General features: G+C 38.0%; 1 protein-coding gene across 4 annotated transcripts in view; it reads right to left on the reverse strand.

Moving 5' to 3' along the window:
- Positions 1 to 17,974, reverse strand: part of ERBB4 (erb-b2 receptor tyrosine kinase 4) — a 1,035,274-nt gene that overhangs the window by 4,670 nt on the left and 1,012,630 nt on the right. For 2 of the 4 annotated variants that reach the window (XM_036253758.1, XM_036253759.1), the window contains exon 26: positions 347 to 394. The exons of the other annotated variants lie outside the window; for them this stretch is intronic. In XM_036253758.1, coding sequence (XP_036109651.1) covers positions 347 to 394 — 48 coding nt within the window. The remainder of the gene's footprint in view (positions 1 to 346; positions 395 to 17,974) is intronic. 4 annotated transcript variants of the gene reach the window in all.

Consider the following 17,974-nt stretch of genomic DNA (forward strand, 5'->3'; position numbering starts at 1 on the left):
AGCATGACTTTGAGTCTCCAGGGCCTCACTGGAGAATCACCACTGAGATTCTGACTTTTTTAGCACCCAGCCTATAATCATGAAAGTTAAGAAACCCTCCTCACCTCGAAGCATAACTTATGAGCCCAGGTAAAGATCAAAAGCTACTGTTGATGCATGACATCTCAATGCTGGATTATCTACTGAAATAAAATACGTCTACCAAGGCACCTACAGAATCTACAGCAAAGTCTTAACTCACTGTTGGCAGAGGCAAAATGAGGAAATTATGGGGAGACAAGAGAGAGGACATGGTAAGCACAGACCAAAATTCCTAAAGGATGAAGGTTGATTGTGAAATACTTACTCCTGACATGGGGGTGTAGGCGGGAGGAGGGCTGTGTCCAATTTCGCTCTAATAGGAAAGAAAAATGGAATGATGGATATAATAAGAGGTAGCACAAATGGAGAAAAAAAAAAGAAAGAAAAAGAAAAGCCATATGAGTCCTATGAACCAGAGAGGAAACCATGCACAACAGTGAAGTTTGCTAGAAAATAAAATTCTATGGACTCTGACTATAAGCAAGTTTATTTATGGGTTTTGAGGAGACTAAATATTTTTATTCAATTCCTGAAAAGGAAAATTATATTAAAAAGTAAAAATTTTACATGGATTAAAAATTAAGTTGACAATGGATATTCCTCTGAATAACCCTAGAAGAAAGGGAAAAACAGTAAATGATTAACTGTAATTCTACACATGGAACAGTTTTCTTTGTTAATGTTAAATGATGGAACTGGCCACATACCATAGCATTAACTGTTCTCTTAAGAAGACACTTATCTCGTAGGAGATAGCATTGGATTTCATTGTGCCTGAAATAATTTTTTTCTATTAAGTTAACACTATTTTTCATCATCTCCGCAAAGGATCAATTTCTTAATATTTCCTTATAAAAGTGCATACTATTTTCTCTTCAGTCTTAATTTTTTTTAAGTTAAGAAACAGGAGAATATCTTGAAAAATCAATTTCTTTCCTGGAAACCTGCTTTATATACATTAGTTTTATTTATTTAGAATCAGTTAAAATCGGATTGCAGTTAAAAAATAAAGATATCTATATTCTTATAGCTTAATACTCCATCCAGCCTATGGGCTAAGTAAAAGTAGGTATAAAAATATGGTAAAATATTAAAGACAATGTTCCTTAGGGTAAGTAGAGGGGGTTGTCTAAAAACCACTTCTGTTTTTTAATGAAAAAAATTACATATATAAATTTATTCATTAAACACATTTTTCAGAACCTGTTGTCTATGCGTCAGACTCTTTTTAGGCACTGGAGATAATAAAAAAATAAAAACAGTTGATTTTATAAAGCTTGTATTCTCTGCATTCTGTCTTTGAGTGAACAGAGATGCCTAAAATAAATCTCAAAGCCAATAAAATCTTAAAACATCTATGAAATAGTTGGCAGGTGTGGCTCAGTGGTTGAGCGTTGACCCATGTACTAAGAGGTCGCTTGTTCGATTCCTGGTCAGGACACATGCCCAGGTTGTGGGCCCGATCCCCAGTGGGGGACATGCAGGAGGCGGCCAATCAATGTTCTCTCTCATCGATGTTTCTAACTCTCTCTCCCTCTCCCTTCTTCTCTCTCTAAAATCAATAAAGGAAAAAAATATGTTTAAAATAATCTATGAAATATAGCTAGATGTTATTCTAGGTCAATGTTTTTACAATTTAGAGATTCATAAAACAATCTAAGAAGAATATGCTCTCATGGAGATGAACTGTTTACTGTAAATTAATAACTACTGGATAGTAAAAGTCTTTAAATTAACTTAATCTACTGGACTAAACAAGAGACAATTTTTAAACCTCTGAGTTCTGAACAGTGAGTTTTAGCTTTCCCCAGAGTCCCTTACATGGTGGCATAGAAAATACTTATTTCTTCCCTTCTCTGATAACAAAACTTAAAAACACGTAGAAGATTCTGCCATGGAAAGTTAGAGATGTAGTTAAAACGCAATGCAGAGGAAGTGGTGCTGTGCATTAAACAGGCAGCTTGGCTGATGGTTTGCTAGAAGCTCTGAGCTCCAGTCCCAATGACAAGCGATGCGGTCAGTCTGAAACACCTCAGACCCTCATTTTCATTCTCGGCCTCTCTACCTATTCTTAGTGTAGACAAATAAGTTAATGTTTATAAATGAACTTTGAAAGCTCTGCACAGATGTAGACAATCTATGAAATTTACATATACACATCTGCTAAATCGGATTTTTAAAGCCAAGCAATTAAAATGTCAAAGCTACTCATCAAAGTGGCATTTAAAAATGCTCACCAGTTCTCCACATTACCTTAAACGCAGGTATATTTTGCTATTTTTTAGAATGATATGAAATCAAATATGTTGTTCATATAATTTCAGAAAGGGACTTTCCATATAGTCCAGTGATGTACAAAATAGAGGAATGGTGTGAGAAATACCACAACTGCCTGGTGGAACATGACTGCATTACAAACCTCGGTTTTCCCCTATCATCAGCCCTCATTATTTAAACAAGAGCAGCGGGAACCGCAGTAGACACCGGAGGTGTCACGATGCAGCGAGAGACACGGTCACTGGCCTTTTGTAACTTCCATTGTGCTAGCAAACGTTACTCGAGATTATTGGAAGAAAAGGCAACAAGGAATCGAAGCTGGAGTGAATTTCTTTCAATTCCATGTTTACATATTAGAAGATAAGGTATGACAAAATCTTAGGGAATTACCAGTGGTCCTTTGGCCTCTACTTTGCAAGAGGTGCTCTACTAGGTGATGTTGGACTAGAATCACGGCTGAGGAATCAGCCTTGACTGCTGCCCATTTCACGTTTCATAAAATCGGAGAGAGAAATGAGCAAAGGACTTACTCACAAGTCATTCTTCGGCAGGAAATGCTTTCTTATCTGTGTTCATGGTCTGGGCTAGACTAAGGCGCTGTGTTAGCAGTAAGGAGCCCTCACGCACTCGGTCGGTTCCCAGCCAGGGGGTGGGGCTGCCCCACTGGGATGCGCCCGCTGTCCCTGCGTTGACAGGTCTGTCTGTCAGCTACCTGCCAACCCTCTAGATAGACTGCCAAAGAACATCCCAGGAAGAGGAGAGGTTTTGCTTTTGCTAGTTTTCCATGTTTTTTCGAGCATTAAAATAGAAAAAATGCTAAGCAAAGCCCTTTTAGCATTCGTCATTTTTTTTTTTAGGGTTACTGGCTGCTTTTTATGTTTCTGTTGCCATTTTTTCCTTTTTTTTTTCTCTTTTTTTCTATTTTCCATGATGAAAAGCACCTCATTCATCCCCCCCTGGAAGGGCAGCGCAGCTACAAGGGAACATCTGTGAGGCCAATTAGCTGGGCTGGGAATGTGATATAATTGTTGTTTAAATATATTTAAATTACATGTTAATCACCATGTCATAATTTATAGGCTTTGAAAATAACTTTTTGTACTTGAGAGCCAAGCCGGATTTTACTTGTTTTTGCTGCTTTTAGTTTGCAAAAAGCTCTTCTCATCGCCTGTCCCCCCTAATCCCCCCCCCCCCCAGCTTCCCACATTTGAAGAGCTGAACTTTAATACTGGAGAGAATGACAGCTGCAAGTAGATTGGCTGAGTAAAAATTAAGAGCCCCACAGTCAGAGTGAGCTGGGGTGACCTTACGTTCCAAGCAGAACAAAGCGGAGCTCTCCGGTAAAAGGCTTTTGTTTCTCCACTGTGCCACTTTCTGCTGTCCGTCAAAGCCCTGGCCGCAGCTGGCCAATCAGCTAGGGAGGGGATTTCAGGTCAGCAGGATGGAGGGAGAGGGAGGGGGGCTACGAACTGGCAGGTGATAGGGAGATTTTTTTTTTTTTCCCTGGTGGGGAGATTTGTAAGGATGATGGAGAGAGTCAAGTTTAATTTTGTTGCCTTATCACTGGGACATTGTATGATTACCTTGGACCCAAACACCAGAGGTTATAGAGAAGGCAAATGTCAGCGAATATATCAAATACAGTGTTAAAAGCACTTTTCCATACATCATGTCCTAAAATTTACTTTTCAGTTGAATCATAAAGACTCGAACCTTTGTCTTATTACATGCACTTCGTTTCTCATATTTATTGTTTTAATTAAAATATTGTATTATTTGTTGTGCTTCCTGGGAAATTTTAAATTATTAACCAGATGAATTGTCTTATGATTTTTTATTTAAATATCATACAAATCTTTCTTCTTATAAAACAAACAAAAACACAAGCTTAATGCTTGACTAGTATCTAAATTAAATACGTTCTTAATGGGAGGCAGTTGTTTTATCTTCAGATAATTGTTACTATCAATACTAACTGCAGGATTAAAGTTTGAGGGCCCAGGAACGCTCCAAATTCTTTTAACTCAAATAGAATGTGTCTCTGTAAAATGTTGCAAAATCCATACACACTAATTTATTACCTAGACCCTTGTACACAGTAACTATTAAGGGTTCTCAATTTTATCCATCTGACATATATTCTTTACACTCTCGTGGGCATTTTTACATTTTCACAGGTCAGGAAACTGATAGATTTAATTTTTTTTGCATTATGTACAACTCCCAATTCATGACTCTGTCTTTTTCCTGACTGAGTTCAACATAGTAGTGTTTGAGACATCTAGATTGAGAATCTTCATTTTTCATAGACCAACCGGAATAAAACAAACAAGACGTGTCCATATACCAAACACCAGTAAAGACTGGAGTAAGCCTATTGGGTCTAGGCATCTGGCTTACACACACACACACACAACTTATACACACATATACTATACAAACACATATATTACACAAAATGTCTGTTTCTATTTATTTATGTTTATTAATGCATTTATTTATCACTTGGTTTGATTACGTAGAACATTGATTTTTTTAAAGAAAGTAGGTTTTTACTCTACACACAAAAAAATTGCCCTGGCCGGTTTGGCTCAGCGGTTAGAGCGTTGGCTTGTGGTCCAGAGAGAGCCGGTTTTGGTTCCTGCTAAGGGCACGTACCTCGGTTGTAGTTTGTCCCCAACCCTGGTTGGGTCGTGCGGGAGGCAGCCACTCGATGTGTCCCTTTCACGTCGATGTTTCTCTCTCACTCTTCCTCTCTCCCTCCCACTCTGTCTGAACAAAAAAATGAAAAAATGTCCTCAGATGAGGATAAAAAACAAACAAAAAAATAGGTAAATTAATATTAATTATATATAAATAAAAATACATAGTAATGATATAGTATGTTAATACATAAACAGATAGGTAAATACGACCTTATGAACCAGCTGAAGAAATATTAACTTGGCCTCTTATCCTTTGTTCCCTGGAACATTCTGGGTCTGTACCTATATTCGACCAATTCATTAGATTAAATCATACAAAATAGCCACTAACTGACCATTTTCAACCTACAAAATAGTGATATTTCATATGATTCACACTAATAGTTTGATATTTTTCTCAGGAGTTCCATCTACCCTATTACTGAAAATTATTTTTAACAAAGGAAAGCTATGAAAGGCATCGGTAAATATAAATGAGAGTCAATGGATTTCACAAGTTATATGGACATGGTGCCTTTTATAGACATTGATAACTCTAAGTCTATTCTCAAAGCTCCCTTAGTTATAATGTCCATTCAGTTTCATAGATGAATATATGACTACTCTTAAGAAAATTGACATATAAGAAGGGAAACTAACATGTATCATGTACCTACCATATGACACAGACTATTTTAGATTTTATTAATTTTCATAGCATTTTAAGGTCAACATCATCATTAAAACTTATGACTCCCATTTTACAGATGAGAACACTGAGGATCAGGGAAGTTAACAGTTTCCCGTGTACACACAGCCACAGGTGGCTAGCTGACTCTATTACCCCTTCATCGTGCTGCACGTAGAGTTTGACTTTCGTTTCTATTTTCTCTTCTTTTTGCCCTCCCTTTGTCCCTGGATAATACTTGAACTCTTCTGTCAGGTAAGTTCTTGTGGGTTCTCTTTCTTGGAAAAAAATAATCTCAAGGAATAACTGGAAAGACTCACTAGCCTTAGCTATGAAATACTGATAATGCTTTACAGCATTTCCCCTCCCAGCTTATTTTTATTTTAATTAGCTATAGAATTTAAGCTGAAAAGGACACTATAAGTAGAATGTTAAGTGTTAAGGATAAATATATGGAAAATATTCTTCCCTAAAAGTTTTTCTTGTTGATCTAAAATCAGTCATATACGTGTATGTGTGTATGTGTGTACATATACACATTTACCTACCTTGCCAAGAGCAAAGCCAGCCCTGAAGCAGAGGAAATATTATTGCTTACCAAAAGATATGTTTATGAAAGAAGAGAGAGAGTAACGTTGATGTAAGAGAAAGAGAGAGACACTGGGATGGGTTGCCTCCCGAACACACCCTGACCGGGACAAGCCTGCAAGCTAGGCATGTGTCCTGACTGGGAACTGAACCCGAAACCTTTTGGTATAGGAAGGACTTCCAACCTACTGGCCCACTGGGCCAGAGCGGGAATGGTTTTAAATCACTGGAGAACATAAAGATCTTCCATGGCAGCACTCTTGCTTCTGAATTTATTGTTCCTAGTCCAGGGCTTAGTCAATGACTTCCTTTTCCTGTTTGACTAAGGGTAAGTAGGCTACCGTATCCCTAGGCAGCCATTCCTGTACCCTTTCCAAATATTAGAACAAGAGGACATTCCCCTTTAAAATATTCATGCTAGATGAGTCGATAAAATGAAGCTGAAAAGTCCTCACTTTATACTTTTCTGCTTTAAGTCTCTGCTCATAGTATATAATGAAGTCAAAGAACATATTAGCACAGTCCAAAACAGAAGGGTATAAAACGTATGATTTTATATTAGCGCCAACATTCCTTAGCTTCATTCAAGATAAGCAATAAGCGTTTTGTTACCATTCTTGAGATTAGTAATCACAAGGAGTTTATATTTCTTAACCCTGGTGCAAGCTGCAAACGTTTTTTGTTTGCTGGTTTCTGGCAACTTTCTTTTGCACGTAACATTTCTTAACACAGCCTGTTGTGATATTTGAGCATTTTATCACTGAGCTACTAATTAACACATTTAGCTAGACTTTTATGGAGAAGGCTTATAAGGAGGTTTCTTAAAAGTTCTTTTCAGTTGGAGGTGGTATGACCTTTTCTCCTAAACATTTTAAACTTATTCTTAAGAATATCTAATTCAATTGCAATATCTTTTTTATTATTATTATTAATTAATTTTTGTTACAGATGTTTTTCCTTTTTCCCCCACTGAGTCCCCCCTCCCCCTCCCTCCCTGCCCTTTCCCCAGATTGTTGTCCATGCCCACTGTTCATGCATACATGCATATAAGTTCTGTGGTTTATCTCTCCCCCACCACCCCCCTCTTTAGGGTATTGTCAGTCTGTACCCCGCTTCCGCGCAATTGCAATATCTTTGTTTAAGAGAATAAAATTATTTAGCCTTCACCATACCAAATTCTTGGGTAGGTTGGTTAAGTCTTCCTGTGAAGACGTGAAATTGTCTCTCTCAGCTTAAGTGATTTTTATCCAACGTCATGAACGTTATTTAATGTAGACTTAGGCACTGAGGTCAGGAAACTTAGGAAGACAAAAATTCCATAGACTTGGAACAAATGGTGAAGTCCTTCTACCTCTGGGTTTATTACACTTTTTGCCACTAAGCCATGCGGTCTTTAACAAATTCCTTAATCTCATGGGCCCTCGGTTTATTTAACTCTGGAAAGAGGAATGGGGCTATAGAGTAGGTAATGAGAAAGTTCACTTCCAACTATCCGATTGTTTGTATGTAAAATGAATATTCTGCCTTAAGCCACAAAACGGATTATAAAATGTGATTACTGTAAAATGTGATTAGCATGAAAGCAAAGACATCTTACACATTTTCTTGCCTAAATCTTTTCAAAGTACATTAATCACTTTTTCCTTTTTTTTCTTTGTTTAAATGGAATATCTATGAAGTATCTTAGCCTTTCTGAAGGCAACATTATGTTTGGATGGTGGCTTGTGAAAACACAATTTTGAAATAAAACAATCTAATTTAAACTTTTCCTGTGACAGATGGAGATGCTACTGATGCTAGAGGTCAGGTTAATTTTTCAAGTCACAAGAATGACAATATTAGAAACAGGATTCCCTGAATCCCCACCTAATGGACATTCCATTATACTTTACAGCCACAAATTGGCATTTAATAAATGATAAAAAGTCAGTTTTAGTTTTTGAAATATATTTTTTATGTTTTTCAGAAAATAATTTTTTACTATAGCTGAAAGGATTGGCCTCAACCACTTTGGTATTTGTTTTTATTTTATTATTTTTTTAATCCTCACCCAAGAATATTTTTCCATTGATTTTTTTTTTTTTTTTTTTTTTTGAGAGAGAGTTGGAGGAGGAAGGGAAAGAGAGATAGAAACATCAATGTGAGAGAGACACACCAATTGGTTGCCTCCTACATGACCCAGACCAGGCCGGGATCAAATCTACAACTGAGGTATGTGCCCTTGACTGACTGGGAATCGAACCCACAACTCTTCGGTCCACACGCCGACACGCTAATCACTGATCCAAACCGGCCAGGGCTGTGGTATTTGTTTTTCATTGAAAAATACATTGATATACTTTTAAAGTAAATTTAATGGAACTTGATTATAAGACAGATATCAAGATTTCTTACCAAATAGGCTATAAGTTTATTAGAAGAAAGTAATACCCTAATAAAAAATTAAATACTCTAGATTAAAGGTGTTCATAATAATGATTAACCAAAAGCAGAGTTTATTAAAATGTTACTTTATTTACAAAACAGATTGCCTTCCATAGAGAGGGCGTATGTTATTTAAATAGTCTTCCTAAAAATTAGCTATTAAAAAATAGATGCATTTTTAGCGTTATAGTGTTTATATCTACCTATGACAATGTAACGAGAGGATGTATGGTTTAAAAACTAAGAAACTTATAGGGCAGGTTTGAGCTGAGTGAGAGAAAATAAACATTCTAAATTTGAATGACATTACTTTTACTTTAGAATCTGAAATGCCATTCCTGGCCCAGGTATAATACAGGGTGGGGCAAAAATAGGTTTACAGTTGTTCATATGGAAAATAATACAACAATTAAAAAATAATAATACAAGGATAAACACTCTGTTTCATGTACTCACAACTGTAAAACCTACCTTTCTCCCAACCTATATGTTTCCTTTTGTGCTATTGGTAAAGACTTATTTAAATCATAATTTTAGGCTTTGTGTATGTGTGTTTGTATGTGTGTGTGTGCACATGTGTACATGCATATGTATATGTATTCATACAAACACAAAGAAAATTAACAGCTTAAAAACCAGATAGCAAAGGTGTGTTTAACCCACTCAAAGTAAGGCATTTTCTTTGACAGGTTATTAGTTTATTTGGGGGCTTGTAATTTCTTTGTTTTTCCATTCTTCATATGTAGATACTGTTTATCAGCAAATGGCTCTCATTCACTGAAACACTATGTATGAGAGAGTGTTCTACTTAGAAATGTTTCTTTTGTGGTTATTTGAAGTCATTTTATTTACCTGCAAGTAATAAGTCAATAGGGGAATATTCCATAGTTTAACCTCTCCTTAGCAATAATCCAAGCTCGAGAGTTTTTATTATGTATTGAAAATAACAATGACAGTATTTAGGCCAATCTATGTGTGAGAATGTAAACATTATGAGGGGCATAGTTTGTGTAGTGAGAGATGGAAAACAAATAATATGGAAAATAGAAATGCAAATTTCATAAAACCAAATTTGCCATTTTCAATTGATTCAGTGTCTTAAATGATAGGTGTGGGCAACAAGCATACAATTTAACGTAACACAGAATAGGTTTTCAGTATTCAAGTCTTTTCTGTGTGGACCAGGCTGGAACTATCTACAGTTATGCTGGTTTTATGCAAACTGTTTACCAGATAAAAAGAATCTGTTACAGTGGTTGATTCATCCAATGACTGCTTTGTAAGCTACCAGGTGGCACAGCTGTCGCTGTAAGTAACAGGATTGCTAACAGTCCACCTGGAATTAGGACAGCTGGTTGGTGTGGGCTGCTCTGAATAATGTAGTATGGACACGGGGGTATAGCTACGGACAGAGCAAGCAGCACACGGCTGTCCCACCAGCCCAGAGCAAACACCAGTTACATTTCACAGAAACAGGCTGGTATTTACAACTGATCTGAACCAAAATGAGTATGAGATTGAAGGAAGCACCCCAGGAGACAAGAGCTCTCCCCAAGAGCTACAGTTGACCACAGTCTAAGCAGCATTTATCGTTTTCAAAAAGCCCCCAAATATCATTTTGCTACATATACAAAGGAAAAAGAAAACACACAGAGAATTTCTGCACCTATTTGCAAATCACTTTGGAATGTCTTAAAATAAAAATGACCAAGACTTCTTAGTTTCCTATTTATATTCTTTGCTGCCAAAGTCAACCTAGATTAGCCAAGACCGCAGTCAAAATAATTTCCTTTTAAATTGTAAAATGGCTAAAACTTTAATAAAAAAATATAAAGGAAGCAAAATATAAAATAGACCCGAAACAAGAGAATCTAGTTTAAATCCAACATGAATACCAGAAATCACCCAATCACATTCTCCTTTCAGCTAAGGTAACACAGATGGCAAGTGACTTTTCTCAAGTGCACAGCTAGACACTAACAAGAAAAAATCAATAGGCTTAATCAGAAAAACATTTTTATGGTTAGAAAAAATCTACTTGATATACCTAGATTATGTTTGCCCAACTATGTCAAGGGAAACCCAAGTGAAATTCTAAAGGAAGTGAAGTCTCATCTCAACATTGTCTCACCATGGCTGACTTCTCAACTGCAGACCCATAATTCTTTCCTTTTCTTTAACAGACTCCAGAACCCAATGAATCTTGGCCTTGTTCTATAGGAAATGTGACTATAATTATATCTTCCTCCCATCAAAGATATAACATTATGAGCCAGTAACTCACACTTGAAAACATCCTCTCTTATCTACACTCATGCTTTCTTCAGGGATTTGCTTCTAGCTGGTCACAAGGCATCCATTTAGTCTGATAATTTGGGGAATTTTTTTCATGTTGGTGTTAGTAGATCATAATGGCCCTACATCAGGTAACACTGTACTACTGAACACCAGTTCTTACCCAAATACTTAACTGTTGGCCTGACTTCTGAACTGGAGTGTTCCATGACATTTCAAGTGTCACATTTGCAAAACTGAAATGAACATCTCTTCTCCCTACACCAAATCTAATTCTCTAACATTTCTTGGCTTGATGAATGGTATCAACAATTTATCTACTTGTACTAGTCTGATATCTTAGTATCATCTTTGATTCCTCTATTTTACTCTTCCTTTCTAAGCATCCAAGGTCTGTTCAGTTGAACATCTTACCTTGAGAATCCAACCATTCTCTCTATCTCCATTGACACTCTTGTAGCTGTGGTTAAGGTGTCATATAATTTATTATTCTAACAGGAATACTTTGAGTGTAAAAAAAGTGTTACTAATAATTAAACCAGGATAATAGGAGCAAACCAGGACTCTTTAGCAACAATTGGCACATGTGATAAACTTAATTATGACATAATCTCTTGACTAGAGTACTTCAGTAGTTGCCTAATGGGTCTCCTCACCTTAGTCTTTCCCTTCACTCCATTCTAATATTCACACGTCATTCTCCTGCTTTAAAAACTATAAAGTCCCTTATTGCCTCAGGCTAAATCTACTCTCAATTTCTTATGGCATTGAAGGCATTTAGAAGCTCTTGTCTTTGTCAGTTTCTCCACCCTCCCCTCTGGCTCCCTCAGGTACCACGATGGTCCATTGCCCCTCTCACCTCCAGGCCTCTGCCTAAGATCGGATTGTTTCCACAGTGCATTTTCTCACTTCTCTGCCTTGATTATAAGTTTATCTCGTGGAAAATTATTATTGCAGTGATTATATTTAATTATTGCTTCAAAATATTTATTAATAACTTATGTGTGCCCCATATTAATACCTTATCAACTGTATTTTAATTGTTCATTTACTTCCTTAGTATGTCTTTTTCGTTGGACTCTAAATCTACTTAGAAGAGGACTTACTCTAATTTACCATCTTATCCTTGATACCGAGCACACGCCAAACACATGGACAGGGTGAATGTTCAGGAAAGGTCTATTGAATCAAAGGATGGAGACATAGGAAGATGCATTAAATCCAAAGAGAGTCTCAATTGATATGAATCTCAGGGACTCCATCCAGCCATTCAAATAGGTTTCCAAGAATATAGGACATTAACCTTCCTCAAATTATTTATTACACAAATCTTACTTTTCAGATACTCTGGGTGAGTCCTAAACTGAAATTGAGCCTTGAAACAATTATCCAAATATTGTATCTCATCGATTATACTCACTCTTTCTGTCAATCTGATAGGGGGAGGGCACGTAAGAAGAATAGGACCACAGCTGTGGAATGATTATCCACCTCACTAAGTACAGAGAAGAGGTTTTCTACCGACCCTGGGAAACTGGAGCGTGTGCTGCAAGAAGACCAACAGGACCGTAAAAAAGGTAAGACGCCTCAGCGCCCAGGTGGGTCCATTACTTGGAAAAGGAAGTACATTTTGAAAACAGACAAAGGACAGGACATTCTTTGACTTGTTTGCTCTGCCTGGACCCTGACCCCCTCCAGGAGTTTGCCTCATGAATGCTGACCGTTCTCCGGTCCCAGGAATGGGTGGAGCTGTTTTTAACATCCTAGAAAACTACCTACTTTGTTATTGGACTTCAAGGTCCTGGAAGGAGACACATGGAGCCCAGACCCGGCAGCCCGATCGTGCCCCCTCCCCTTGCACGCAGCCCCTTTGTACTTCTCCTCTATAATCAGCCAGGTAACGGGGTGTTAGAGCTGCTCCTTCCACACTGCCTGCACCACTGGAATGAACTCGCATATACGATCCAACCCCGTCTCTGCTTAATTTGGCTCAAGTAGTGACAGGCACCCCAGGCCCGCTTTGTGTCTGGTTCCAAATCAGTACTCTTTCTAGAGGCACTGTTTGAAATCTGAATTATAATGGCAAAAACAAATCGTATTCCAACCAGTAGTGAATGTTTCCAAATACAATGGACATTTCACATCTAGTTATAAAACTTCAGGATTGTTTCACCAGTATGACAGTTCTCCCTTGAAACATCTCTGCGTTTTCTAGAGGTGTAGAAAGCTCAGGCTTCAGCCTTAGCCCTGAAGGATATAAATTGTTAACTAAGAACAAAAGGAAAGACAGATCTTGAGGGTACATTGCCTGCAGGCAGATGGGAAATTTAGTTTGGGCTCATAAAATCAAACACAAATCCCTACAAGTATCTTTTTTAAGTGGGACATATCATCCACCTATATTTTTACACTGAGGAGCAGTACACAGACACCTATAGGGAAGAATCATTCACATTTTTTCAAAAGCATTTTGAAGAGAACTGTGACTGAGTAGTATAGTTATGAGTAATTACGATTCTAAATCAAAACAATAGAGTGTGGGTCACTTCCACCCAACGGCTCTGCTGCTGAGCTAAGTGTTCCTCAGAGCTTGGTGTTCTCATCTGTAAATGGGAACACCAATGTCTGTCCTGCCTGCTTTATGAGTTTCATAGGTTCATGTTCCTCTTAAATCTCTTTGGATAAAATAAATGTGTTATATACATGCACCACATGGTACTATTTCTAGTAAGTTAAGAAAATACAGCTGGATGCTAACTTGTCCAATTATCACTCACACACACCATACTAAATGCTGTAAACCAAATAAGCATACATTTCTTATATACCAGAATAAAAGTATTCATTCAGCTACATATTGATGTGTGATGATGATGAGGTTTTTTTGAAGATTTAGAAGCACATTTCATTTGAAACAACTGTCAGAAATGATTGGTGTTGTGGACGTAAATAAAATAGGGGGAAATAATTCTCTGTGCAGCAGCAAATCAAAGCGAGCCCCCTAAGAACTTTTCCTCACCTCATCACAGAAAGATGCATATTAAATGCCCAGTGATAAAATCCCTAACCAACTAACATAAATTAACGGAACGACCCAACAGTAGAGATTACGATAAACTGAAATGAAATCTTCATTGTTTTTGCTTTCTTTAGGTGATGGTGAGAGTCAATGAAATAAAAACATTAGAAATGCATGTCTCTGCCGAGTATGTGTTGGCCTTGATTTTCTTGGTTCACTTCTACTGAGCACGTGAATGCGTCCAGACCGGCTCCGAATAGGAAATGTCTCGGAATTCACGCTGAGACACCCGCAACAGGCCAAGGAGAGTCCTCAGTATGCAGAACGTGTGCTTAGATGGAAGTTTTCCTTCCCTGTGATTGCTGATCTTTCCAGGGGAGGCTGGCGCATTAAGAGAGACAAATAGTAACGCAGGAACTACTTGACTCTCTCATCCTGTTTGGTGGAAAGACCATTTCTCTCTGCCCACCTCTTTAATAAATTAAGATATGAGGCATTTTATAGATTTTTATAAGCATACTAAACAATTTAAAGAAAAACGTGTCTTTAAAGGAAGTAGCTAAATCTCAGAAAAGTGCTTAGATTTGCAACCTGAAGTAATTTGATAAATGATTTGGAGTTGGGAAAAATAAAATGGATCAGACTTTCCCACATATGATAAATCTCATGCTTTCTGCCAAGGACGACCAAACAAAAAAAAATGTACTCGACAGATAAGAAAGGCCTCTATATATTTCTCAGGCCACTTTGTCCTTTATTACACATTAATACAATTATTATTTATCATTTTAAAAGGAAGATATTAAACCAAAGTGAAGCTATGTTCCACCAAAAGAAAATATTTATACTTGAGCTTATGAATACAATCACGAATGAAAGTCTTGTTGTCTTTCTTGACATATGTGTTCAATATTCGGTACCCCAGGCTCTCTGAGGGATCTTTAGTGTTTTTATCATTTATACACATATCCAAGAGTTTTAGAAACTGTTTCTAGTTCATCTGAATCATCTTTTGGGATAACAAGCTCCTTAAATACATAACCAACCAGTTATATTAGTATCTCTTCTGTTTTATTTCTCCCAGATTTTCTTTGCAAAGTATTTAAAAGATAACTAGTAGCTCAGATTTTGCAAAACTAGTAAGTGAGCAGTGCACATTTTGATCAATCCTAGAACCGATCTCTTAAAATCTTATCAAAACGTAGGCAACCAAAAGTTCGGGAAAAAGCAGTTAGAAATAATATTCACACACTGACAGCATTTGCAGGACTTTGATCCGGTCTGTTGCCATATAAAAGCATGCTGCATGTCAACATGCAGGAGGAGAAGGTATTTCCAACAGAGCTTGACTGAAGCCCAGGTTGTGAATTATTTGCTTTGAAATACCTTCATATTACACTGCTTGAAAATTCTGGCCGAGAGAAGAGCAAAGACAAGTAGAAGCTCATCCTAAGCATACACTCAGGTAGACAGTCATACAATGTTTACCAGCTCACAAATAAATTTTTAAAAAAATGTTTTTCTTTATTGATTTTAGAGAGAGAGGAAGGGAGAGGGAGAGATAGAAACATCCATGATAGAGAAGATCAATTGGCCATCTCCTGCATGCCCCCCACTGAGGATCAGGCCCATGACATGGGCATGTGTCCTGACTGGAAATCGAACCGGTGATCTCCTGGTGCATGGATCAATGCTCAACCAGTGAGCCACACTGGCTGGGGAATACAAACAAATTTTTTTTAAATGCTGGGTCATCCCCTTTCAAAGGGAGGAAGGAAGCACAACAGATAAAGTGTTCTTTATATATTACAGTTTGGCCCACACCATCATCTTGAGTTTCTAAACAGAGAAGTCTCAAAGGAAGCTTTTCACTAACTTGTTATTTAAAATCAAGAAGACGTTCATTCCCCTTAGCCATTTCTTCCTTGTTTTCTCACCTCTACCAAGGGTGAATGTACCTTAAAGCATAGAGCTTAAAACTTCAGGCCCTCAATTGCATAGTCTGGAAAGAGCTCAGTAAAGAGGTTCACATGATTTGGTAAATTTTTAAAAAGTAAGTTTTATTTTTGGATTCATTTTCTTAGAGCCTCCACCCTACTCCCAGAGATGTATCTGGCTCCACAAAAACCTCAATCCATCCATACCCTGCACCCCTACACCTTTCCAGAGACTATTCCCTACAGTTTATTCTTTGTCAGAAGTCTGGCATCCATCCACAGCCATCCTCCCATCTAGAGGCTTCCTTGGAATACCTTTTCTAGTGGCGACTGTTCATCCCAGGATTCAACTCAGCACCAGAGCCAGGGTTACTGTGCTGTACGCTTCCAGATCATAGCTCTTCAAAATTCATTCAAACCCCTCCTCTCCTCGAGGTTCATGCTAAATGGTAATTCTATAGGTTCTCATCCTTGTGGTTATTACCTGCAGTTCTTACAGGCACTCTCCAGCACTCGGATTGTTTACTGATATCACTCAGACTGCTCAGCAACATCTGATGCGCTTGCAGCCTTTCCCCATGAAGGCCGCTGATGTCGAAGCACGACAGTTCTCTCCCTGTCTGCGATCTTACCTCCACCTCGTCTACCAGATGGCTGTGTCTTGACATCACCAGGAAAAAATCCCGTTATAGAATTTGAAAAATATATCCTTTTCTCTGGTGACAGCCTTCTCTATATTCATTTAAGTTGATTTTCTTTTTCTGATTCAATCATTTCTGCCTTTGGGGGGCTCCTCAATTAATTTCTTGACACTTTATTTTAGCAGCATGAGCTCTGAAGTAAGCTAAACATGAGTCTGAATCCTGGTAAGCTAGTCCACCTCTTCGAGTCTCCGTGTCCCTGATTTAAAATGAAGAAAGAATGCCCCGTTTTTCTGTTAGTGTGATGTTTTATACGAATGTATACAAAGAAAAACCTTTTTAACATTCAGTTTATATTAGATACATAATTGTGTAGGTAGATAAATAGATAATTAGATGAATAGATGATAGATGATACATTTTTTAAAAGAATTTACCTATATCATATGGTCAATCACTTCATTGATCTTCAATATGACCTTCATTTCCCTCAGTTTTGTACTGTTTCGGTGTAGCTGCTTCACCAGCGCTCAACTCTTGATATGGAGAATAATTATACCCTCCCTTGCTCCTCGTGCCCTTGGGACAGTGAATAACCATGCACCCAAGCAGAGGGGTGCCTCCAAAAATCTGTCTTCTGCCTTTGTTGAGTCCTAAGTCTTACTGGCCCCTCATTAGTCTTTGCTCATCTGCCTTACCAGTGAGTTATGTTTTTTGCAAGCCTTAGCCCATTTTTTAATCTTCTGACCACATCTCTGTCTCCGCCCTCTCTGAAAACAACCTTGCTTTCTATACAATAGAATAGAATCTAAACATCTCTATATTGAGTGCTCTTCAAAATAATCTCTAAATTACAGTAAAATGGACAAAATTGTACTTATTATTTGTTATTACAATTGGTCTGAATATCTCATGGGAGACAGCTACCCAAGTTTGTTAAAAACTACCAAGAGGCCTTGGTGAGGTGTTTGGAGGAGAAGGTAAATCAACCACGAGCTGAGCACCCAGGCTTTGGTAAGAGGAACAATTATGCTCCAAGACAGTGGAAAATATCTGGAGCCCTGATTAGAGAGAAGACAGTGAACAAAGCAAAGAGTGGGGGAGAGAGGGAGCGAGAAGGCTGACCCTGAGGTGCGGCCCTTGGGTCTGCACACAGGTTCTGTCTCCCGTCAGGTCCACCACACACGTGCGGCCTCCGTGGGGCTTACTCGGTGCGGGTGCCGACGAGGTTGGAAATCACAGAAAGGCTGGGGGTCAGAGCAGTGTGGGGTAGGCGCCCCGTGCAGAAAACAGCCCAGGAGGAAGGAAGAGCTAACTGCTATTTTACTGATACTCTTTGA

This window comes from Molossus molossus, unplaced genomic scaffold (genome assembly GCF_014108415.1).
Source record: "Molossus molossus isolate mMolMol1 unplaced genomic scaffold, mMolMol1.p scaffold_m16_p_11, whole genome shotgun sequence".
NCBI classification, from domain to species: Eukaryota; Metazoa; Chordata; class Mammalia; order Chiroptera; family Molossidae; genus Molossus; species Molossus molossus.